The following is a 25999-nucleotide window of genomic DNA, read 5'->3' on the forward strand; positions in this document are numbered from 1 at the left end:
ACGGGCTATAATCCTGTCTCCTTCCGCTTTCTAAAAGAGGCTCTGGAACTAGGATGAGAAAAATAGTCCCTTGACAACAATCTTCCTTCAACAAGGAGGCGGGAAGGGGGCGGGGCTTAAGAGCGGAAGGGACAGGAAGTCCGTGAGTCTTGTGGTGGGATTGGGTCCCGCGCGCTCAGGAGGCGGGTCATGTGGGCGGAGGGATCCATTTTACACGGCAGACTCCATTTAAGGCGGGGAGAGGAGCGCGGGCGGCAGTTGCTGTGGTTTCCCGGTTGCGGTTCTTGTGTCTTTTGGGAGCTGAGACTAGCGGACGTAGTGTCTTGCGACCAACTTTACCCGCAAGTGACTACAGATCAGGCGGTCGGGAGCTCAGCGTCTCTTCCTCCGACCAGGCTCGGCCCTTGTTTTCCCTTCACCACTTGGTGCCCATATCTAGGTCGGCTCCGGCGCGGCTGAGAAGGCCGCGGGCGAGATGTTCAAAAACACGTTCCAGAGCGGCTTCCTCTCCATCCTCTACAGCATTGGCAGCAAACCCCTGCAGATCTGGGACAAAAAGGTCAGGAGTTGAGGACAGCCGCTGGGCTGGGTGCAGGGGCCGCGCTTCCTCCTCGTCCGGGGTCTGGGGACGGGGTGGCGGGTAGTCCTGTAGAGTTGGGGGCCCAGGGGAGGCGGGGCGGGCGCTGCTGTGACTGTCCCCAGGCCGGCGTGACTGAGGTGCAAGGTAGGGGCATCGTGTAAGCAGATGGGGGTGCATGTGGGGTGGGCGTGGCTGGGGTTTAAGTGTCCAGCGGCCATGGTGTGGTAAGGACAGCGGCCCCTCTCCGCAGTCTTAACGCGCTCAGTCAATTCTTCAGGAGCCTCGCTCTCCCCATTTATATGGTGGGATTGATCCTACCCGTGTCCTAGCGTGAAATGCATACACTTACTTGAGGTTTCTTTGGGAACATGCAGATGAAAGAAGCAGCTGTTTACTGATGTCACAAATATTTACTGATACTCTGTTTTGTGCCAGGCACTGTGCTGGGCACAAGACACAGAGCTTTTGTTCCAGGCATGGTGATAGAGGCACAGCCAGAAGGCAGTTATGTTTGGGTTTCATTCATTTGCTCCTCTCCTTCCAGGAATCTCAATCAAGGCAGCGTCCGGTGGCCTTTGGCACCTGCTCCACATTCAGTGCTACTTGGGGTCTGTACTGTGCCTTCTGTGCTTGGTTTCTACATCAGGAAAACTGCAAAATGGTGACAAAATTTTGTTTGGATTAATAAGTTCAGAGCCAGGTACAAGCCCCATTATGTTTATTCAAGTATCCGCTGGATAATACTTTGACCCCAGGAGATGGTGACCCTGGCCATGTTTTGGAGATGTTGAGTAGGGGGCACGTGTGTCTAGCACGCTGTGCGTTGGTCACGTCTTATTACTTTGTTATTTCATTTCTCATGCCAGTTCCCAGTGAGTTGTACCCGTTTTCAGGGTAAGTTGAGGGAGGCACTCTTGTGGAAGACGGGTGATTCCTCGGGAGAGCGCAGAGAAGTGGTATGTTGGATGGGGTTTGATAGGGATGAAGGTGGAATAGTGTCAGTAAGCAGTTTATGGGGAAGGAAGCCAAGAGCCTTGGAGCTCATCTCAGAACAACTGTCTTCCTCATCCGCACGCATGCGTCAGGGGCCACACAGAGACTGGTAGGGACATCGATAGCCTTCTGCCTGTCACCACCAGGGAGTTCTGCATTTTGAAAGCAGCTCTGAGAGTGGTGTGTTCCTCATGTCACTTTTATAAGACCGTCGGGAGATCTGGATGTCAGGAGCTGTCTGGGCCTATGCGTGCGTGAAGCATCGGCGTCTCCTCTTCGACGCTGCATCTGACCACACGCTTAGGCTCCTACCGACTATTGCACAGGAGAGCATTTCCTTAGCTTTCTTCCCTACGTCATCGAGGGTCTCCGTTGCGTGGTTCTCTTCACATTGGAATAAACATTGAAAACTGAAACCGCAGCTGTGCAAAGAGAACCTGGCCTGAATGTACCTGGGGACTTTGTGAGGATGGCTTCCCAGCTGTGGCTGCACTGATGGGCTGTGTGCCCGTTGGACATGGAATTATAACACAAAGGTCAACATAAGGCACTTGAGGTAGAATATGGGACTTGATCTAGGAGACGTTTCTAGAGCAGGTCACAGACCTTAGTAACGCTGAAAGAATTGCAGCGGTAGGGAGGCCTCAGCATTTCCATTAGGTGAAACTTATCAGAGTTGTCCATTTTAACCCTCGAGGCTTGATCTTTTTGTGTGTGTGTTTTATTTTTCAAATGCAACTTTTTAACTAGTCAACATGTTTACATATGGAATATAAAAGCAAAGTAACCATGGTGCACTGTGTCCCTTAACAACGCCGCTAGAGGTGGATGGTACCCTAATGACATAACGTGTGTGAAAACATTATTAGAACGCCTGGCAGGGTTACTTGGAGTAAATTAAACAGTCATTTTGGCAAAGAAAATGAGAATAACCCTCATTTTAAGCAAAATTCTTATAATATTAAAAGTTAATTATGTTTCTACTTTTTTTGCATTTTTTTAAGGTTATTTGTTTTTGAGAGAGAGAGCGTGTGTGGGAAGGGCAGAAAGAGAAGGAGAGACAGAATACCAAGCAGACTATTCTGTCAGCATGGCTCCCTACATGGGGCTCGAACCCACGAACTTTGAGATCATGACCTGAGCCAAAATTGAGTCAGACGCTTAACCAACTGAGCCACCCAGGTGTCCTACTTTTTGTATTTAGACTCAAAAGGGTTTCGGGGTGAATCTTTTCCCTTGGAGCAAGGGAAGGAATGGGAGGAAAAAGACAAGTTTGGGGTCAGATCCATAGGCTTTGTTGCATATGTGCCTTTTCTTAACTGTATTACAAAGTCCTCAAGGAAGTGTTGGGAATCCGACCCAGTTGGAGAAATACTGGGAATTGATATACTTATCAAAGATTTATTGAGCAAGAGTTAAATCACAGGCATTGTGTAGATTTGGGGAGATAAAAAGTTAGAAGACATTTTTCCTGCTCTCAGGAAGTAAGGCAAAGTTGTAGTAAAGGTAAAGTCTGAGGGATGGGCCATCCACATTGATCTAGAAATGATCTTGAACTCTGCTGGTAGTACGTAAGGCTATTTTTATTACTATTTTGATTTCACAAACTTTACTGAGCTTATGGAGAAGAATTTCTATAATTTGTTTTCTGTAAAGAATAATCTTGGAAAAATTAGGTTTGGCTTCTGTTTGGGCTGTGTGTCTCCTAATGAACGTGAAGAGTGAATGCCATATTCATACTAGTGAATTGACAGACTCCATTTTTGTGGGTGTGCTTACTAACATCTGTAACACCTGCGTTTATCTGACACCCTCTGAAGTTCAGAGCTCCTGCCCCCCATCTCTTCCTTCAAATCTCAACTTAAACATTTCATTGGGAGCTTCAGTTAGGTCTCCTGTGTATTCCTGTGGTCCTCTACTTCACACTGTATGGTAGGTGCCTCTTTATTGTGTATTTCCCACTAGACTACAAATTCCTTTAGGGGAAGAAAAGTATTTTACCTTGAAACCCGAGGGCTGGGGTTGGGACAGTGTGGATGTGCACCCTGGCACTGTCCTATGTCCTGTGTTGTGTAACATTGGGCAAGCACTCACCTGCCCAGTTTTCTTACTTTGTAATGATGCGACCTCCTTCCATGATTATGGAGATTAAATGAAGGTTTATCTAAAATGTGTGGCAACAGAGTTATGGCAGACAGTATCAAATAGGGCAGAAAACGCAGGAATTTGCTCAGGAGTAAATAAGTTGACAGTTAGTGCCTAGGAATAGGAAATCCAGTAAAGCCAGACTTCCGAAATTAGAAGAATTTCGCCATTGTAACATGGCTTTCCCAGTCCAAAACCCTTAACGTGATTCTAAGGCCACACAGCGCAGGGCGGGGTGCCTGCCTCGCCAGCTCTGCAGGCTGGCCCTTGCCAGGCTCCCCTCGGAGCAGTGACCTCCTGCTGTGTTCTCTCACCTTTAGGCTGTACCTGTCTCTCTGCTGGGACCCACCCCGCCACTTCTTAGTCTCCAGGTTACAACCCAAAGGCACTTCCTCAGGTCAAGTTAGTTTATATCCACGTGCCCCTCCAGGTTAAGTTCATTTATACCCCCTTATAGAGCCTCTACTTCCTTTTCATCCGACTCCTCATTCTTGACATTTATTTTTGAAATTAGCTTCTTAGAATCTGTATTCCTTGCTAGACTACAGTCTTCCTGATAAAGGCCTCTGTGTTTATCAAACCAACGGCTTAGGATAAATTAGGGATTTCTTAATGTTGCCTTAACTTCTGGGACCGCAAATTACATTTATTAAAGGATTAGTATGTTTAATGTAGACATTACTTCTGGTTTGTAGAGGAAATACCAGAATGTTCTGTTCCCACTTATGCCTGTATAAAACATAAAATTTTCATATTTCAAAATATGTTTAATATCCTAAAAGTCTACTAGATGAATGTGAATTCATACACATTTCTGTCTTCCTCACCTCTCACCTATCTTTCAGCTGCTGCTGATCCTCACCTATTCTGAAACTATTAGAGCAGAACTTTTTGTGGTTGTTGCTGGATAGTATTAGATTCTCATTCCCTTTTCCTAATTTTAAAAATGAATAGTCTCTCTCCAGAAAAGTAGTTTCCACACCCTCGTTTTTAATTAGCAAACTTTACTGGTACATGTTAAACTACTGTGTTCCCAGTAGTAGAATCAAGGGCATTGGACGTGAAGGTAGTACAGCTGTTTGTTTTTTCCAGACTTTCCCTGGATCAGCCTAATGATGTTTATATTGTTCTGAGTAATAGCTTTTACTATAATTGGGCAGAGGCATGGGTTTAGTTGTATTTGCCCTTGCAAGACATCGCTAGGAAGAGACCAGTTAGCACTGCACTTATAATTGCCTTTACTGTAACCAACGGGTTGTTTGTATGTGCCCAGAGCTGCCCGGGTGCTAATCTGGAGAGTCCCTCTTAAGTGTAGCAAAGGGAGGGAAGCTTTTGACCCATTGGAGCCTGCAAGGCCTAGGCCTGGAGACAGAGCTATGCCCAGCTCTCCCCACAGAGGTCTCCCTCCGCCTGCTTTCTGACTTACATCCCAGCCCCTAGCTGCAGGCGAAACTTTCCTGCTGATATGGACAGCTCTAATGGCTTAATGTAAATTGGAACATGTGTCATTAAGACTAGGATGCCAGATGGCTGCAGGCTCAGCTGTCTGCCAGGATAAGTGGGTGGAGCCAGAAAAATGGAAGGTGGGGGTAGGGAATGCATACAACTCATGTGTTATTTTTAAAACACTTGAAGAAATATGGAGAATTGGCTAGCTTCCTCCCTATCCCAGTAGTACTTTTTTCCCCTCAGCCTGACCCTCCTCCCTGGAGCTTACATTGAAAAAAAAAAAAAATCAGTGTTCTTTATTAGTTGCCCCAGCGACCATGGAAAGCCTGGGAGAGTGATTGTAAGAAGAGCGTGAAGGTTCCTTTCCTGGTATGTGCAGAGGCTGAGAACCCTTCTGATTTGTAATAGCCAGCAACCTGGGTTCTGCAGCTCCCAGGGGACCTCCAGCTCATAGCTCTGAGGGTGGCAGGAGGGCGGGGATAGGGAGTTCATGAACAAAAATGTAAGACGGGCTCTGTTTATTTTCTGGAGGAATAAAACACGTGTAGCCTACACCTTGATAGCAGGACTGTGTCATGGAATAAAAAAGAAGTAAAAAGTCAAGAACAATTGGCACTTTCTCATTTAGAGAGGGAAGTAAGCTAAAACCTATTTCCACCGTAAGCAATCAATGCTGACCAGTTCATTTAATCTTCATTTCAAAGCCAAGCCTGCTTAGCGACCTCTGAACTGGAAGGCGCTAAGGAAAGGAAGTCGATGCTTTCTGAGGTCGTGTATCTTGTTATATGTGTTTGTCAGAAGCTGGACTGAGGAGGGGGTTGCTTCCTGCAAGACCTTTACAATTTAAGGCAGTGACAGCCAGACTGCCAAGGTGGTTGAAGGGCCTTGCCCCAATTGTCCACCTGCTTTTCCCTTGATCCTAGTTTTAGAGCCTATCTCTTTGGGGAGGTTTCCTTTAAGTGCTCATCTCTCTGATTAATTGTACCCCCACCCTCTTTCCCAATGAGTTTCAATTTGCAGCTCTGTGAACTTTAAATAAAGGAGAAAAATCATAATTCATAACAAATCAACTTAATTTGATTTCAGAGCTCTGGCAGTTGGTGATAGGAGAATACTTAAAACTCCAGAGAGACGGGTGGGCATTCCTTTGACAAAGCTGCCTTTTTTTCCCTGAGTTCTCCTGGTTTATGGACTACATTAATTAATTATGTAAGAATTAAGTCCGGGAGTGTGGTGGTTGATGTGTTGCGAGAGAGACTTCTCTTTAGGAAGTTTTTGAAAGTCTAGCTAAAAATGAGCTTGCCTCTGGGGTAGAGGCGGAAGAATACACAGTCTCTTTTGGCTTCCAGTCTGTAGGCTTCTGCGTGCTTTGTAAGGCATTGTTTTCTTCTGTAAAGGCTTGAATAGTCGCATTTGCTGGAGTGAAGTAATCGGCTAGAAACTTTGAGATGGGCAGAAGCAAGTTCCCTAACATTTCCTCCCTGTGAAAGCTTTCTGGAGCTGACAGAGTATTCTTGCTGGGCTCTGAGAGACGTTTGGGGATGTAAGATTTGAGCCCATGCTTTCAAGCAGTATTGGATAAATTGCAACACATTGCCTTTTAGAAATAATTAATTGATCCTTTCAGGTTAACCTTGTGTTTGATCGTTGTATTATGTATTCTTTAAAGAAAGAATGAAGGTACAAAGAATAATTAGCTGTACGTTATCAAATTAGTATTTGCGTCTTGTTGGAATACTGGCAGCTCTTAGCAACGTGACTGCATCACATTATTTGGAAATAATTTCTCATCTGACTCCTCCTTCACCAGCAAGTCAGTCTGATATTCCACAGCAGCTGTGGGCTAGCAAATCGAGGAGGAATATTGCCATTTGGTCCTAAGTGTTTATGTGGGGAATGAGGGGGGCAGCGTTGGCATGTGCTGCACAGGCCCAAGCCTTTGTGCGCTTAATCTCCCTGGGAAAGCGGCCCAGAGCGCGAAGCAGGAGGGCAGCGAGTGTCGCCAGCTTTGTTTGAGGAGCACTTCAATGTGACGCTTGTGTCTTAAGAACCCAAGAAACGCTGCATTGGCAGAGATCTGGGGCCCATCCGCCCTGCATTCTGTCTCTGATAATGGGCACCAGGGGCTGATTTGTGGGAAAGCATTCTTCGTGCTGGCAGCCTCCCTGGCTTTGTGATAGACCCCAGGCTCTCGGGCCTCCTTTAATAGTCCATGGTGGATATGTTATCCAGGAATTTTTTTTAAATCCTCCTTGAATCTATTCACCCTTGCCAACTCTCAGGGTGACAAATTCCAGAAGTCAGCAAATATTTGAATGCTTAGTTTATGCCTAGCATAGTACTAAGCTTTGTAGAAGATACAAATGATGCTTAATATTTGATCCCTACCCTTGAGCTTATAGTTTTGTGAGGAGACAAGACTCAGTTGCATCTGGAAGAAAACTATGGACAGTAATATCAAATGTCCCATGGGAACACGAAGCACACCAGAGGTAGACCACATTCACAGTACCGGAGGTCAGAGACTGATGCCTAAAAACAAAATGCCGTGTTATTAATAATAAAAAGACCACATGCTTTTGGTGCATCCTGTACTAAATCTGATTGATTTTTTTCATGTGTTAATACATTCAGCCCTAATAGTCCAGCCCTGTGTCAAAAATGCCTTTGCATATCTCTGCTCTGTCCATTTTAGGTGCTTAAACACTCACTGCTTGAAGGTAATTGTGCTTTCCTAAATATTTTGAGAGGGGAAATCCATAGTGAATATTGATCCCTCTTCATATTGTACCTCTTGCGTGTGCAGCAGACGATCCAGAGCCATGTAGGGTGAAGGGCTAACTTACGTAGTCTAGGCTACATGAGCCAGACGAACAAACCAGAAAGAAGAAAGGTCGGTGTGGGCTGAAATGCTGAAGAAGGCTTCTGTGTGTGGCACAGATGAGACTTGAATTCCTTAAAAATTTGAAATTTAGGGAAAAGAAGATAAGGAAACAAGAAGTAGGAGCATAGTAGTAGGTGCTGTAGAAGATAAAAATGATGCTTGATGCTGGGGGAATAGTGCTCTCGTTTTCTGGTTGCCGCCCTCCCAGTGGAGGTGCCCTTCTCAGTGGCACCCAACCTTGGGCCTTTTTGGCTGAAGAAGTATATGAGGCAGTGTGGAAAGCCTGGTCGTTAATCCTGACTCTCACTTAGAGTCCTCACTCGCACTGTCTAGGTGTCAGTGTCCACATGTGTAAAATACCACCTACCTTATGATTTTTGTTACGATTAAGTCAGAGAATGTATATGAATGTTCCTAGTACATCGTAGGCACTGAGTAATTGTTAGCTGAATCAAGTTGATTCCTTTTTTTTTTTTTTTAATGTTTATTTTTTGAGAGAGAGAGAAAGAGAGATTAACAAGTAGGCTCCATGCTGCCAGCACAGAGCCCAACATGGGGCTCGAACTCACGAACTGTGAGATCATGACCTGAGCCAAAACCGAGAGTCAGGCACTTAACCGGCTGAGCCACCCAAGTGCCCCTCGAGTAGATTTCTTTGGAAAGAAATTGATCCTAATTTATAGATGGCCAAGTCACCTGCAGTTCCTGTGGTGGTTGTGGGACCTCGTATGGAGGTAACATTGTGGCCTACTTACAGATAAGCTCAGTATACCGTGTCCCAGAGTTCTGCGTTGTGCCCCAAGGGCTGTTGTGGTTTTCTTTAAATGGTCCCATTCAGCCTTCAAAATCTTGACACAGTTGTTGCCAAATATTTCAGTCCTAATTGGTTTAATTTTCTTTGTTGTAGGTGCGGAATGGCCACATCAAAAGAATCACTGATAATGACATCCAGTCCCTGGTGCTAGAGATCGAAGGAACGAATGTGAGGTAGGTGGCCCCTCTGTTCACCCAGAGACACAGGACACCAGGGAGGCAGAAGGTCATAGAGGTTAATAAGCACAGACTGTGGGACCAGGCGCCTGGTGTGGTTCCAGCTCGCTGCTTCCAGCTTACCCTGGGCAAGTTACTTAACCCCGGGCCTTCATTTCCTCATCTGTAAAATAGGGATAATAACAGGACACCTTCCTTAGAGGGTTGTTGTGAAGATCAAGTAAGCGAATTGTGTACAAACTCCTTAAAACCTGCTCAGCACATAGTAAGTGCTGTGTGTTAGCTATATTATTATTAATAAGTACCCAAGGTGTGTGGGTGTGGGTGGAGGGATGGCACTGATCATCCAGTGGGTGGCGTGTGCCACTGTATGGTTCTCTGCGCCACGGTAGTCTTAGTTTGGGTTTTCAATCACTTGATGGTTCTCTTAGAGCAGAATTGAGTCTTCTCTCACTGGAGAAAATTCCTCAGGTCACTGGCCTGGCTTCGTTTTTCAGGTTATTTTGTTGTTGATGTCTAGCCATGTTCAGCTTTTGTTTCAGAGTCCAGTGTTGTGTTTTTTTTAAAGCATCAGCTGATTTAAGGATTGAGGATTGGGTGAGGTATCTGGATCTTTTAGATCTGCTTTCCAACTTACCTCTCGGACCAAGTGTTTTTGCCGCGTATACCACAAAGGAAGCACTTACAGTATCTCCTCTCTCTGCAGCACCACGTACATCACCTGTCCTGCAGACCCAAAAAAGACATTGGGGATTAAACTTCCCTTCTTCGTCATGATAATCAAAAATTTGAAGAAATACTTTACCTTTGAAGTACAGGTTAGTATATACATGTGAGTGTGCACATGGTCAGCTATACCATAGGGACAGCCTGTCAACTTGCAGGAAAAAAAGTGGCTCTAGGAAAGTATCTTTAGTCTTTTGTGTGTATTTTTTTTAAGTTTATTTATTTATTTTGAGAGAGAGAAAGCCTGAGTCAGGGAGAAGAGAGAGAGAATCCCAAGCAGGCACTGTGATGTCAGCACAGAGCCTGACGCAGGGCCCAACCCCACAAACTGTGAGAGCCTGACCAGAGCCAAAGTCCGACGCCTAACTGACTGAGCCACCCAGGCGCCCTCGTATGTATTCTTTTCTCCCTCTACTACACACTTGATGTGGCCGTTGTTATTACGACATAAATTTGGTATTCGTAGTCAAACTTTAATGCCACGTTTTTTTTAATTTTTTTTTTATGTTTTTTTATTTTTATTTCTAGGAGGGAGAGAGAGAGAGAGAGACAGACAGCGTGAGCAGGGGAGGGTCAGAGAGAGAGGGAGTCACAGACTGAAANCTCCAGGCTCTGAGCTGGCAGTCAGCACAGAGCCCGACGCGGGGCTCGAACCCACGAACCGCGAGATCATGACCTAAGCGAAAGTCGGACGCTTAACCGACTAAGCCACCCAGGCGCCCCAAATGCCACGTTTTTAAAGAAGCAGTAAACACCTAGGAAATCTGAAAACAGCTATAACGTTTCAAAGCTTAAAGGTTAGAGTAGTGTCCATTCAATAGTGGTTATTGTTGGCCTCTGTTCGAGTATTTTTGATTTTTCAAATGGAAGAATGTTTATGAAATCATTCTATGGTCTGTGGGCCCTCGGGTGTGTCACATGTCATAAGCAGCTGGCGTTGTCTTGGCAACGGACAAGATAAACTTGCTACTTCCGGGCCATCTGCATCCAGTATGACCTGTGTCTGGTCTGTTTATTCTCCCTTGGGTCTCAGCCTTGGGAAACTGGGCTGTGGGAGTTCAGGCCCTTGTCTTCTACCCAGGTTGCTTCTTCCAAGGTGGAGTTCACGTGATTCTTTTTCTATATGTCATAGGTACTGGATGACAAGAATGTGCGTCGGCGGTTTCGGGCAAGTAACTACCAGAGCACCACCCGAGTCAAACCCTTCATCTGTACCATGCCCATGCGGCTGGATGACGGCTGGAACCAGATTCAGTTCAACCTGGCCGACTTCACACGGCGGGCGTATGGCACCAATTACATCGAGACCCTGAGAGTGCAGGTACTGGCTCCTTTTCCAGTGGAACGCCGAATGGGAGAGGGGAGCGTGCCCTGCCTGATCCTGGCCTGTGGCCCCGGTGACAGAACAGTGTGGGGTTTTGGCTAAGGTGCCCAGGTCACGGCCCAGAGGGCTGAGAGAGGCCCGGGCCTTATTCAGGTGTCTGTTCAGATACAGTAGGAAAACACAGCGAGCAAAATATCCCTCTTGCCAGAGTCCACTCCCAAGCCGTGCTAAGGAGATGCCAAACTGAGGAAGCTTTGACAGCCTCGTGGGAGGGGCTCTCGGTGAATCGGGAAAAGAGGAAGGACAATCCTGTTTTGTCTCCTAAAATAAGTCTTGCACCCACAGATTCACGCAAACTGTCGCATCCGACGGGTTTACTTCTCAGACAGACTCTACTCAGAAGATGAGTTGCCAGCCGAGTTCAAATTGTATCTCCCAGTTCAGAACAAAGCCAAGGTAAGCCAGCCTCCTCAGGAAGGCCAGACGGTGAGTTGGGGGAGCTGGAAAGTGCTCTGTTCTAGCCTCTCAGTGCTGACCTGGGGTCTGGAGTACCTTTCGTTGTAAGATCCCGGGTCTTCTCCCAACACCAGCACTGAATCAGGATCGCTCCTGGGAAAGGCTCTGGGACCGTTGTCTCCACCTCCACAAGGTGGTCCTGCCTCACGCGGGATGGTGTCCTGCCACTCCGTGTCTTCCATCCGAACCTCTTTATCGGCCCCAAATTCCTGTCAGCCCACCGGTCTCCTCTGGCACGATGCTGGTGCTTCCTCCCTGCCTGCCCGCTGCTGACATTACTCATTTCTGCCCAGCCCAGCGTCCCCTCCAGTGTCCCCAGAAAGGGGAAGCGCCTCAGTGGCACCGACCATCTATTTTTCTGATAACTTAAACTGATGCCTCTTCTGTTTGTTTCTTTTTCTCCAGCAATAACTAGAATGCACCTTGAGGGATGTCAGACCCTGGACATGGCTCTTAGTTTGAAAAGGAAACTATCTGGAGGACAATGCAAAAAACAAATATTTCTATTAGTTTACTGTGCTGTGGTTCTTTTATCTACCACTTGGTGTCCCTTGTTGCAGACACCAGCGACCATGGCAGGATGCCGTCGTCACATTGCAGGTGCTGTGGGGGGTAGGCCGGGCTCTGGGGCACCAGTGCTGGACTTTACCCAGCAGCCTGCCCCAGTGTGTGGAGACACATTTACCGCCAGAACTACAGAACTAAAGATGTTCCCTAAAGCAATTTCAGACCAATATTTCTTCCTATGGTTTGTTCATTGTTTTATATATTATCTAAATATATGTATATGCTGTGTAATACTCATAATCTGGAAATGAATAAAATGCTATATTCTTGGTTTGTAAATTTGTTTTTCGTTTGTGTTTTTAGATGGAGAGAGAACATGAGTGGGGCTGGGGAGGGGCGAGTCGAGGAGGAGAGGGCATCTTAAGCAGCATGGCGCCCAACGTGGGGTATGATCCCATGACCCTGAGATCATAACCTGACCCGAAATCAAGGGTTGCACGTTCAACCGACTGAGCCACCCAGGCGCCCCAGTAAATTTGTTCTTAGTTTATTTTTTAAATGATATTTTCCTTTCCTTTTTGATAGGAACATAGAGCTCTTTCCAAAGAACATCCCATCCACTCATGCTGTGAAATACCTCACAGTAAGCACTTCTAGAACAAGACGTCTGTACAGATACTGATTTATAACAACTCCAGGCTACGCTAACTGGGAAAAAATGTGAACAGCATATGATCAGAAGAATCATCTTACTGGGAATTAGGGCCCAAGTGAAGCTTAAGACAAAATGACATCTAGACCAGATTGCTCTTAATTCCCTTAGGAAGTTGTCACATTGGAGCCCCACGTGCTCTTTTGTAACAGCACACCTACTGTTACTCAGCGTTGGAGCCCATCACCGTTTCCCTGTCCGAGCTCCAGATGAAGTCTTTCCTTGAATTTAGGGACTTCCAGGAAAAGCATTTCTTTAAACACTCGAATCACCCGAGGGAGATGAAAGCTTACCCTCACCACCACCCCCCATCCTGCTTCTTGGGCATATGCTCTGTTAGTGGGATGACAGACCCTGGTACAAACAGTTACATTCACAGAAGTTACACGCTTCCCTGAGGCACCTCTGCCCTGTGTGACATTGCTGGGGACAGAGAAGGACATGTGCAGACATGCCTGGGTCTTCAAGGATACAGATGAACCAGTAGAGTGGCTACATCTGGAGAGGATGGGTATTGTGTTATTTGTAGACTTTGTGTACTATAAATATTTTTTTTGGAAAGTAATATGTAAGAATCCCAAAGTCAAGAAAAAGCCGTCCTACATACAGGGCTCTCCCAGGAAACGCCCCCTGGGTCTGGTCCCATGCCCCAGGGATGACGCTGGGAGTGTGGGCACCCGCCATTTAGATTCCAGTGAGAGGTGAAAACTGCGCTGGATCCACTGTTGCCGTCGCGCCTTCTGTTAGGTTAAGTGGCGAGAAGCACTCCTCTCCCACGTGCTTACCGTCCAGGTGCGCTGCGTAAGCCCCGGACCGCTGGGGCGGCGGGGGCCAGGGTCTGGGGGGAAAGGTGCGCCACTGCCCCCTCGTGTGACTTGCGAGTTGGCTTTTCCCCCACAGTTGTCGAGTGCCTGACACTCAGGTGGGCTCCGTCAGGACAGCTCTGCCCTTTCTTTTCCTTCATCTGTGTCATGGATGCTGCCCCTCTGACGGAGTCAGCACGCAGAGGGCCGTCAGCCCAGGTGACAGGGCCAGCCCCCTTGTCCGTTCTTAAACATCTTAGCATTGCCGTTGTTAGAGGCCTTGGGCCTGTCCCCTGAACCTTCAGGGTTATAGTTGGAACCCTCAGAGGTGGGTGGCAGTGGGGTGGCCAGGGACGTCAGCAGAGCTCTGGTCACTGGACGCTGAAATCTTCCCTCCAACATGGTGTCTATTGTGGCATGAAAGAAAGATGCTTTTGTGGAGGCGAGAAAACCCGGTTAGCTTTTCATCTCTCTCCAGTGCCAGGCCATCAGTGAAGTGCTCCTGGAAGTCCAGAGAAACACAGTAACACACTCTCCTCCACACAGAGCCCCTTTCACCCCGAGGCACTTGTCGGACTATGTGTGGGGATTACCTCACCTCCCTCTTTGGGGTGGAAGGCGGCAGCTGTCGACTTCCCACATGCTTTGCATATTCATCCGAGGGGAAGTGAGGGGGCGTTGGGGGTGATGGGGTGTATTATCTAAGCTGGACCCAGGCCAGTGTGAATTGTGGCACCAATGAGTGCATACCCCTTTGCCCTCAGCTTTGCAGCTCACCAAGAAGATGGCGACAGCCAGTTAGGAGGCTGAGGGCAGGAAGAAGGACAGGCTGTGGGGGTTAGCGGCCTCCTCCTTGGAGCTGGGGCCAGAGTGACCTTACACTGGGGAAATTAAAGCTGTCAGAGTCACGTTATCAGGCTCCTTGGAAGTAGTCATGGTGTGTTTTAGAAGGAATTGCCTTCCAAGTGAGAGTATTAGTTAATTGTCATGAACTTGGGGGGAACAGGTGGTCCACCATTCCCAGCAGGATTCATCTTCGGTAAGAACAGATCCACTGTGGCCCTTTTTTGCCACTGGCCCACTGACTGATTTTCCTCTAGCCAGGCTGGCCTCCTCAGGAAAGTCAGGCATGCCAGAGGACACCAGGGGACAAGCCTCCAAGCCCATTTCCCCAGCACCTCAGCAGCTGTAGCCAAAAGCCTCACTGAGAAGTCACTGAAAAGATCTTGGTGCTCTCCTTGTCCGAGCCCTCTCTCCCCTTCCTCCATGTTACTGATGAGCACGCCACAGCCCAGGGAGAAGCAGGCCAGCCCCTCTAATAGTGGAAGGGTGGTTCGAGGACCCGGATCACCCGGATACCTGACCAGAGTCACATGCCGTCCCTGTCTTCCTTGCGTGGGTGCCCCCCCTTCCTGTGTATCTGGCTGTGCCCTTTTTATAGAGGGCAGTGAGAGGTGAGAGGATGTCCCCCTTGGTGGCTGGGCGAGGCCAGACCCTGCTGCTGGAGAGAGCTCAAGGCCAGGCTCAAGGCCAGGCTCGGATCCGCCTCTACAGTGAGGCCTGGCCTGCTCGTCCCCTCATGGCTGCGTGTTAGCTGACCTTCAGCGACCGAGGGAAGCGCGAAGAGCTTGTAGGGCAAAGGCTTGTGTTTCACTAATGGATCATAAAAGTAACCTATATTCATGGGACATGTAAACCACAAGAAGAATATAAAGTCAGACAGAAGCCCTGATTCCCACTAACGAACTGAAAGAACTTGAAGGGGCCAGGCCAAGTGCTACCCGCTTCACAGTATTTATCTTACTGGGTTATCGCAGCACTGAGACAGGGACCATTCTCGTTTTCCAGATGAGAACATCAAGGCACAGAGATGAGCACACCTGAGCGCCCCCAGTGATGCCCCCATTGGCGGAAGCGGATTCCAAACTCGGGCTGAGGAACCCACGCACTGGGCTCTTACATCACTTGACTTCTCTGACCTGCGGTTTCCTCCTCAGCAAAATCAGCCTGATGGGAAAACACCTGAAACGTGCGTCAGATCTGGGCCGGAAGAGATGCCCATGAACGAGGCGTGTTATTTTCACAAAACAAAAAACTATACAACAATGAAAAGGGACAAATCTCAGCTACGGGTGCAGCAGCAGCAGAGGCACGCCCCCGCCCCCCCAGCCCCCACATGCACAGTGAAGACAGCAAGGTACAGTTTATTAAGGGTGATTCCTTTCCTGTATGATCTTTAAAAAATTGTTTATTTTTGAGAGAGCAAGCATGAGCAGGGGAGGGTCAGAGAGAGAGGGAGATACAGAATCTGAAACAGACTCCAAGCTCTGAGCTGTCAGCACAGAGCCCGATGCAGGGCTCACACCACAAACTGTGAGATCATGACCTGAGCTGAAGTCGGACGTTTAACTGACTGAGCCACCCAGACGCCCCTCCATTTCTATATGACTTTTAGATAAGCAAAACAGTATTGTCCAGGATGCATTTATAAATGACAAGCCGTAGGGACAGCCAGGGGACTGGGTATCTCAGAACTCAGGACATTGTTTCACCCAGACATGGTGGGTGCAGGTGAGGGACTGGGAGCGGGAGTGACAGGAGAGGGGCTTCAGGGGACTTCCAAGGTCCACCAGTGCTTTATCTCCCAACCTGCGGGGTGTTTATACATGGATGTTTGCTTCATTACAATTTGAATTACATTGTGGAATATATTCTTCTGATTATATTTCTCAAAAAAAAAAACAAACCCGTCAAATTTCAATTACTTAGCCCTGGCCTATTAAAATGCAGACTCTTGGGGCCCAGCTCATTAAGATGCAGATTTTCTTTCAGGAGATCTAAATCTGGCAGACAAATCTGCATGTTAACACCTTCCCCTGGTGATTTGTGGTGCTTCTGGCACTTGAGAAGCTGCTCCAAGAGTAAGGATTGGTGCGGTACCTGCAGAGAGGCCAGGTGCTGGGAAGAAAGGAAAGCATAAAGCAAAGCCCCTCTCAGACTTCAAGTTCCTCTGATACAAAATTCTAGTCTGGAACTTCCATGTCTGCACCTTTTCCAGAACCTGCAAACACGGGGTCCTGTAATGCAGACCACGAGTGCCTCCGAGCTTGGTAGACACGCTCCAAATTGTAATTCCACAAGGCATCGAACATCTGGATGGCACGAGCCTTGGAAAAATTGTGCCTCTTGGTATCCATGGAGTCTGAAGCAAAGCAAAACAGTCTGTGAAGGGTGGGATACGGAAACACAGCGGCCGGAGCCCCTTATTACGGGGTGTCGAATGTCACCGAGAGTCGCTGCTCTTTTCCTGCATGAGGGTAATAACTGAGAACCGGGACTCTCACGAGTTCTCTCATCACTTGGGTCTCCCCCAGCTCTCTTCCATAAAGTCTTGGGTTGTGAGCCCACCCGGCCACTGGGAGGGAGTACAGTAAATTCAGTCAGTACTAGAATAGGCCTGCACACACCGTAGCCCCCAGGTTCCAAGGCCGCCTCCAAAGCTGCCCCGCTCCAAGGCTGCCCTCATGTGCACTTGAACTCTAAAAACAGAATCCTGGGGCGCCTGGGTGGCTCAGTCGGTTGAGCATCCAACTTCAGCTCAGGTCATGATCTCAGTTTGTGGGTTCGAGCCCCACATCGGGCTCTGTGCTGATGGCTCAGCCTGTTTCAGATTCTGTGTCTCCCTCTCTCTCCGCCCCTTCCCCACTCATTCTCTGTCTCTCAAAACTGAATAAATGCTAAAAAAAATTAAAAAATAAAATAAATAAAAAAATAATAAAAACAGAATCCTTCTGAGCCTCTCTTCTTGGGATTGGAAACCTACCTACGCCAGCATGTCAGGTTCTTGGTGACCGTCAGGAACTGCTACCTATGAGAGGTGGTGGGAAGCAGCAGTTCTTCCCCTCCGCGCTGGCTACCAGAAGGTGTGCTGCTGGGAAAGCACATCTCGGACCCCATGTGCGACATCCACTAGTGAACGTGTGAGACTCATGCCGCCAAAAGCTTGGTGGAGCCTCTCTGCAGTGGAGGCACTGCCATGGGGGACAGGGGGATGGGTGGCAGGGATTGCACAGGAATCCTCTGCTAAGCGTGTACGGGTGGGAGCAGCCTGAGTGTAGGCCATAGAGGAGTTCCAGACTCAAACATTCTGCAAATCTTAGGTGGCTGGGCCTGCTGGATTCTCATGCCCCATTCTACTGGGGACGGAGGTACCTGGATAACGTTTCTGGCCACTCACATATCTGGACTTGACTCATTTCACCAATGACTAGGTTATGATGACAGGGAGTAGAGATTCATTCCCGGAGGTTGTGCTCACTTGGGTCCGTGTGCAGGCAGAGGGGTGGGGGAGCAGAGATGCTCAACACAGGTTCCTTACCAGCCCTGTCCCAGCCCAGGGCACCCCAGCAAGCCCGAATAAGGGAAATGAAGAACCTTAAGCTTCTTTAGGCAGCTGAACCCCACGGGGCCCACCAGCCTTTGCTGTGGGAAAAGGGCATTAGCTGTCCCCTTGAGCCCCACTTGCTTGGGAAGCTGTTGAAGCCTGAACGGGGCTTCAGGGCACCTCCCGTTCCCCAGAAGGCTGAGCTCACATGGTGTGGGGAACCCAGGGTGGCTGCTTTCCTCCCACTGGGGGCTCCGTGAGCCTGAGAGACACCACCATCTGGAAGCTCTCCAAACCTCATACTTCAGGCATTTTTATGGAGGCCTTATCATGGGGATGAACCCAGGGGAAGGGTTGGGGGGAGTGCTGAAAATCCCAGGCTTTTTTTTTTTCTTTTCTTTTCTTTTTAAATCCCAGGCTTTTGACCATGCTTGGTCTTTCAGGTCACCAGCCTCTGTGCTGAAGCTACCCCAGAGCCTGCCAAGAGTCACTTAATTAGAGGGTGCCTGGGTGGCTCAGTTAGTTAAGTGTCCAACTTCGGCTCAGGTCATGATCTCATGGTTCGTGGGTTCGAGCCCCGCATCGGGCTCTGTGCTGACAGCTAGCTCAGAGCCTGGAGCCTGATTCTGTTTCTCCCTCTCATTCTGCCCCTCCCCCACTCACACTCTGTCTCTGTCTCAAAAATAAACAAAAACAAACAAACAAAAAAAAGAGTCACTTCATTAGACTAAAAGATGCTCCCATCACCCAGGAAACTCCAAGGTATTAGGGGCTCTGTGTCAGGAACCAAGGTCAAAGAAGAGATGCTCCTAGCACCTTAACGGAATAGGAAATTACAGAGATTTTAGGAGTTCTGGCCAGAAGCTGGGCTCAGACACCAAAATATATACTTCTCCTGCTATTATAACATCGCATTGTAACAAGGAGCTCACGGCTGTGCAAATGCCCTGGGGATGAAGAGAGCCCCGCTGCAATTTACTATGTGCATAGGCCTTTAAAAAATGAAGAAGACTTACAATTCGTACTAATACAGTAACAGGAAGCTTCTAGTGATCTGTGGGTATTTAAAAGACATTTTAATTAATTTAAATGTAAATTAAAACTCAGTTCGTTTGTCGTACCAGCCACCTTTCAAGTGCTCTGTAGCTGGCTAATAGCCACCATATTGGACAGTGCAGATAAAGAAAATTTTAATTGGACAATGCTCTTTTAAATTCTTTCATTAAAACAAAATAAGATGTTATCACCACCAAATTAAAAATAGGTTCAATGTTGTATAATCGTGTTTTTAAGAACAGATTTGAACAGGCTTCCCAAATGTAATTGTGCATAAAAATCATCTGGGGAATCATGTTAAAATTCAAGTTCTGATTCAGCAGGTCTGGGTGATGCTCTAGATTCTGCATTTCTAACAAGCCCACAGGCCGTGCTAATGCTGCCAGCCTGTGGACCACCCTGTTGGGCCCTGAGGAATCCCTGGATTAAGTAAAAACACTTAGGGTGCATTTTAGTGATGAGCCTTGGGAATGGGATGCAAGTTCAAAATCGCATCATGAATGATGAGCGCCATCTTCTCTCACTCCTGGTCGGATACCTTGGCCACTGTCAACTTCATTCAGACCCTATGCTTCAAGCCTAAATTTCAGGCCTGTTGGAAGGCCCAGACCAAAGGCCCATTTCCCAGAGTGACAGGCCCTGGTGTCAGAAACAGCTTCCCTGTTAGGGCCCCATCAGGGCCAGAGGCCCTGACTCCCTGGAAATCAAGGGGGACTTGCCGTGACAGCTGTCAGGGACAGCTCCTCTCAGAACAGTGAACTGGCTACCTCCTCTCAGCCTCTCCTTTATTTCTTGTCTTTTTCTCAAATGTAAAAACAGAAAAACTCAAAGCACCCATATTCCCACCACCCCAAATTACCACCATTACAACTTGTCACATATTCCTTCCAGTGTGTCCCGTGTGTGTCGTTAATTCAGGGGCCTGCAACGAGTGTAGTGACCGAGTGTTCACGCCTCGTGTGGCTCTGGCCCCCATGACGCATAACTGCGGGATGTGGCGAGGGTGACGCTGTGCCAGCTCTGAGGCCACGCCCTAAGGAAGCCTAGCAGTTTCTGCGTTTTCGGTGTTGGAAGCCCTTTGCGCCGGCCACTCTGCTGGAGCGGCCACACTGGCGACTGCGTGGAGAGACAGTAGACAGGACTGGCCGGGTGGCCCAGACGACACGCAGACGCGAGGCCTCGGCTTGCAGCTGAGTGAGGCCACCCAGGGCGCTCCTGGCAAGACCAGCCAAGGAGCTGCCCAGATTGCTCGGCCACAGTGGAAGAACGAGGAGCAAATAAAACGGTGGTGGTTTGGGGGCGCCGGGGGAGTTCAGTCGGCTGAGCATCTGACTCTTGATTTGGGCTCAGGTCATGATCTCAGGGTTGTTGGATCAAGCCCGAAGTCAGGCTCCATGCTGAGCTCAGGATTCTCTCTCTCTCTCTCTCTCTCTCTCTCTCTCTCTCTCTCTCCCCCTCTCCTTCAGCCCCTCCCCTGCTTATGCTCTCTCTAAAATAAAATAAAAATTAAACAGGGGCGCCTGGGTGGCTCAGTTGGTTAAGCGTCCGACTTCAGCTCAGGTCATGATCTCACGGTTCGTGGGTTCAAGCCCCGCATCGGGCTCTGTGCTGAGGAATAGCTCAGAGCCTGGAGTCTGTTTCAGATTCTGTGTCTCCCTCTCTCTCTGACCCTCCCCTGCTCACGCTGTCTCTCTCTCAAAAATAAATAAAATACTAAAAAAAAAATTAAACAAAAGTACCTTGGTTGTTTTAAGCCAGGAGGTTTTGGGGTGGTTCCTAGGTGGCCACAGTTTACCGGAACCTAAGTGACACAGGATACAGGTGATGGAAGTGTAGCCTGTAGTACCTGCCCCTTCCCTGTGCTGCCCCCCGCCCTCCCCCATCCTCAGCCCGCAAGAGCCTCCAGGCAAGGGTAGCAAAGGATTAAATGAATCCACAGGAGAGAGCAGGTAATATTTACTTGCTAACATATATCTCATCTCAGTCCCAAAACGTACATGAGGTGTCTTATCAAAAATACACGTAATGGAAGATTGTCTTCAAAATTCTCAGGGTGAGGCTGGGGAAAAAGGCCAAGGGTGGGGGTGGGGGAGGGAATGCCACCTGCCAGGTGAAGGTCTGTGAAGACATGCGGCTCTCGTGTTTGGGCAGGGTGGGGGCTCTGAATGCGGCCTCGAGAGGGATTGTGACCAAGGTCTGGAGGAAGAAAGCAATGATCAGGCCTCCCCCAGGAAAGGGATGACAGGGACGGGGCCAGGGATGGGCCGGAGACCGGACGGTGGGTGTGCGGAGCTGCAGGGGGAGTGGGCCGCGAGGGTGGCTCCAGGGCAGGATGGTAAGGTGAGGCCAGACTCTGGCTCCAGCTCAGCACTGAGGAGCCCCCCTGAGAGAACAGAGGCAGCCCAGCGGGTAGTGAGGGCCCTCTTCCCGCAAAGATGCTCCTGAGGTGGGCACTGCAGTGACAGAGCCCGGCCTTGGGGACTCGGCTCTGAGCATCCGGGGGCCCTCCCAGCCCAGTCATGCCTCCCCTTGTCCTTCCGCCCGAGCTGGCCCTGGGCGAGAGGTCACTGCTTAAAGTGAGGCCTGGCCAGTCCAGTTCACCCGTGGGGTCCAAACGAGCCCCCATCTCCTCCAGCCAAGGGTGGTTCTGCCATTTCACTGTCATCCTTGCCAGGCATCTGTTCCCGTGAGAAATACCATTAGGGATGGAGTGCGGTCAGGTAGAGGCTGTAATTTCCAGCCTTTGAATTTTGTTAGGGGGTTGGGAGCTCAAGGAAGGCTCTGTGGAGGAGGCCTTGAGGGGCTAGGAGGTGGGGACCTGGGCTGTAAAGGGAAGGGCGATACAGGTGGAGGGAACAGCAGATGCAAAGGCCCAGAAGTGGGCACTCCAGCCTCCTGTGTGGCCAGAGCATGCAGTTCCTCCACATCCGACTTCCAGGCAGCAGCCTGAGGCTTGGGGGTCCGCCCAGGATTGGCCACAGGTACGAGGCTGCTGCCCTGAATTTAGCTCCCCTGGAAGAGGACTTTGTTGTGGGGGCGGGGGGAGAAGGCAGCCCTGGACACTGGAGCGGGTGTGCTCCTCACCCCCACGCCTGTTGCTCCGGCCTCTAGCTCTGTGGGTTTGGGCCTGGGTGTAGGGCTGAGGGTGGGGGGCTCTCTGGTTCTGTTCCCCACCCCTAATCCCTTGCAGCTGTTGTCCCTCCCAAGAAGGACAGTTGTGTTGGAGGGAAGGGAAATAGTTATTTTGAGTTGGTCACTGGCTTCTGACCAGGGGACACGGATGGCTGTGTTGGGGCCTGGCAACAGGGTGGGCTTGAGGGGCCAGAGCTGGGCCTGACGCAGAGGGCAGCCCTGCGTCATGATAAATTACAGGGGTGCTGGGGAGCAGGACGCCATCCTCTCTGAGGCCAGGGCTGTAGAGGCCAGTGAGGAAACAGGCTAGAGATGGGGGATGCCCAGCGTGGAGCCGGTGTCCTGAGTGTGGCCAGGGAGGGAGGGGGGGGGGGGGGGGGGGGAGGTGGACACAGCCTCCCCATATTGGTCCCTGTGCTACTGGCAACAGTGGAGAGAAAAAGAGGCCCCTGTGACAGAGCCCGGGACTGGGGTGGGGGGAGGGGAGGCTGTGGGGGGCTGCCTGTGAGGGGCTAGGCTGGCCAGGCAGCCTGTGGTCACTGTGCCCCCCATCCAGGCAGACCTCCTCAGCACCTCCCTCCCAGCAGAAACCAAATTTGGTGGAGACCATACCCTCTGGTGGCATCTGCCCTTCTTGCCTGTGGAGCAGATGAGAGCACTCTGGGGTGGGAGGGGCCCCCCCTTCCCTCTAGGGCTTACCAACGTGGGCTCGAATCCTGGCTCTACTGCTTACCAGCCCTGTGAACTCAGGCCATAAGGTGGACCTCCCTGAGCCTTCACATTTATAGAAACAGGGATTACAATAGTGATAAGCCCCTCATAGGGCTTTGGTGGGGATCCCCGGAAACGGATGGACGGTGCTTAGGGCAGGACCCGCAGCTGGGGGTGTTGTCATGGTGACTGTTCTTGCCCTGTTTCATCGTCCTCACAGATGTCGTCAGGGCTGGCCTCCCTCTAGGGGATCTGTGTGCCTGCCTTCACAGAGGGCTCCAGGAGGGGTTTCACGAGGAGGAGGAAGGAAGAAATCCTCACCAGGGAGGAAGGTGGAGGTTCCCAGAAGGGCAGGGAGGAGGGAGGAGCCCACTGAACTGTAAGCCCCAAGGGGGCAGGGCCTGCGTCCATTTCTTCCCTTCTGTATCCCCAACACCGAGGACAGTGCCTACCACAGATTTGGCGCTCAAGGCACATTTTTTTGAATGAATGAATAGACTTCCAAGAGAATCACTGCCTCCCTGGAGTGTAAACCTGCTCTGGGCTTCTGGCTGGAGATGATTGGGTGATGAATTGTTGACTGGTTGGTGATGCAGGACTCAGCCTTCAAATTCCTGTGCCTGGAGTCTGAACATGGAGATACAGACAGGAGGGGGCAGTTGGCAGCAGGGGCTCAGGGAGCAGAAATGAGAAATGGGGTGGAGTTGGCCCTTCCAAGGGTGAGGCAACCCAGGTACCCTGGGGGAGAGCGGCCCTTCCAGCTCCCAGGCACCCCTCTATCTCCCCAGCTACTTAAGTGGTCAGAGGAGGGAAGAGAGAGGGAGGAGCAGAGCGCCCCCCCATCCAAGAGACCCTCCACTACAGGGAGCCCCTTCCCCTTTATCTGCAGGCCCCTCACTGAGCCCTGCTGTGCACTGGCCTCAGCACTGGGGTCTGGGGCTGAACCGCAGCCCTTCAGAGTGGCCTCTGTGGTTGGTAGGAATCCAGGCAGGGCAAGAGGAGAGGAAGCACTTCATGGAAGAGTCCATGTCTACTGTCTGCACTGGTTGCTGAAGGGTTGAAAAAGTTGGCCGGGGAAGATAAAAGGCAATGACTTTCAAGGCAGAAGGAACAAAGTGGGCAAAGGCCAGGAGCCTGGAGAGGGCCTGGCCAGTTTGGGGAATGGCAGGACGTTCCATGTGGCCAGACCACGAGTGGGGACGGGGGTGGTGAGAGATGGGGCGAGAGGGGACACTGGGGGGAATCTCCACTCCCGAGTCAGAGCCTGCCGGTGCTGGAGCATCCAACCCAGCACTGAGAGGGGCAGCTGCACTTGAGCGACCTGTCCTCCGAGCAGAGCCAAGTGCAGGCCTCGGGGCTCAGCTCTGCCACTGCTGGTTGTGTGACCCAGGCAGCTGGGATGACTCCCCCCATCTGCACAGTGAAGGGGCTGCTGCGGTGTTCCCTAAGGCCCTGTCCCTGGCTCAGAGGGTCCCTAGGTTGACGGGGGGGGGGGGGCACTGTGGGCTTCTGGACCTGGGCAGCAGGATGCAGGGAGGGTGGCCTTTGTCAGGAGGCTCCGTCCCAAGGGCCAGCGCCATCCAGCAGGTGCAGCCAGCATTCACTCCAGGTCCCGGGATCAGGCTCAGAAGACACACATCCCAATGGCTCCTGGCTGGGTGGCTTTGCTCTTCCCTGGGGAGGCCCTCTTACCCACCCAACCACAGAGGAGGTCTGGGCTCCGTGGTGCCAGGCCCTGGGCTGCCTGGCTTTTCAGGGATGGCTGATTCATGGCTGTGGCAGCCCTGGCTCAGCCTTTTCCTCCAGCTGAGGGCCGAGGGGGACTGGACCTTTCTCTGGCATCCTTCCCACCCCCAGCTTCCTGCCAGGTTCAGGCCTTTGCAGATGCGGCGAGGGTCATGTTTTTATCTGGGGCCTTGCTGTCCGGGTCCCAGGAGCCCTTTCCTGTACATTTTCACCTGTGCTCCTCACAGATGCACCTGCCAGACAGGTGTTACTGTCCCACTTAGGTGTGGGGAGCAGGGCACGGAAGTCCCAGAGGGATCAGGAGCCCTGTCTGATGATACATAGCTGGGCAGTGTCAGACTTGCAGCTATGAGGTGTAGAGAGCAGCTGAGCTGCCCCCCATTCTCACAGGGAGGGTGAGGACCCCACGTTGGATCCCATCCAACCTGCAAAGGAGGGATTGGGTCACCGGAACTCCAGAGCTGCCTCCCAAGGGCATCCTCCAGAATGTTCCTTAAGGGCTAAGCCTTTCTCTCCTGGGGATCCCACCAGGCAGGGGCAGGGGAGTAGGGAGCACATGGGTTAAACGCGTGGCTTTTGGGGTCCACCAGCCTTGACTCTAAATCCCCAATTCTACCCCTTCCTCAGCGTGTAACCTGAGGAAGATGCCTGCGTCCCAGGACAGAATCACTGTGCTTCCCTCGCAGGGTAGGAGGAAGGGTAACTGAAAGGAATCTATTCGTGCGCCCACAGAAGTGTTCGGCGTCCACCCAGCGTGTGCCAGGGGCAAGGTAAGGAAAGAAATGAGCAGGAGTCCTTCACTGAACTTCCCGTCTAGCTCAGGAGACCGGCAGCAAAATGCAGACACGACAAAGGACGAGGCAGGCGGGAGGGTGAGCAGGTGGGGAAGGGCAGGTAGAGCGGGGAGACAAGGCTCTCAGAGAAAGAGGCCGCAGTGTGGGCTCCCCCGGAAGAGCATTCGAGGCGGAACGAAGGCATCACGAAGTCCCGGGTGGGCTGCCCAGCCGTTCAGAAGCCGTGAAAGCAGAGCAGGTGAGGAAGCGCTTCGCGGTCAGCGGTCAGCGGGGCGGGGAGGCTGCCCTGCCCTGTGACGTCAGTGAAGAGGGGAGGCCGCCCTGCCCTGTGACGTCAGCGAGGAGGGGAGGCCGCCCTGCCCTGTGACGGTTCCGCAGGAAGTCGACCCGGACAGCTGCGCGGGGTCAGGGCCTGTGTGGACACAGAACGTGGCAACTGTAAGTCCGCTTCCGACCGCCGCAGTTTGAGTATGGCCTTTCTCCTTTCCTGCCACCACTCGGCCTCTGCCTCAGGTCCTTGAGCCTTGAGGCCTCCCCCACTGTGGCC

General features: G+C 50.7%; 1 protein-coding gene across 1 annotated transcript; it reads left to right on the forward strand.

Annotated features, from left to right (window-relative positions):
• The first annotated feature begins 230 nt into the window (after nt 1-230).
• CFAP20 (cilia and flagella associated protein 20) lies at nt 231-12428 on the forward strand. Its single transcript, XM_039232565.1, has 6 exons — nt 231-559; nt 8959-9038; nt 9748-9859; nt 10900-11088; nt 11437-11547; nt 12013-12428. The coding sequence occupies exons 1-6, from the start codon at nt 476-478 to the stop codon at nt 12016-12018; spliced, it is 582 nt and encodes a 193-aa protein (XP_039088496.1). The 5' UTR covers nt 231-475; the 3' UTR covers nt 12019-12428.
• The last annotated feature ends 13571 nt before the right edge of the window (nt 12429-25999 follow it).

Source organism: Hyaena hyaena, unplaced genomic scaffold (genome assembly GCF_003009895.1).
Source record: "Hyaena hyaena isolate Hyena2069 unplaced genomic scaffold, ASM300989v1 scaffold_68, whole genome shotgun sequence".
NCBI lineage: Eukaryota > Metazoa > Chordata > Mammalia > Carnivora > Hyaenidae > Hyaena > Hyaena hyaena.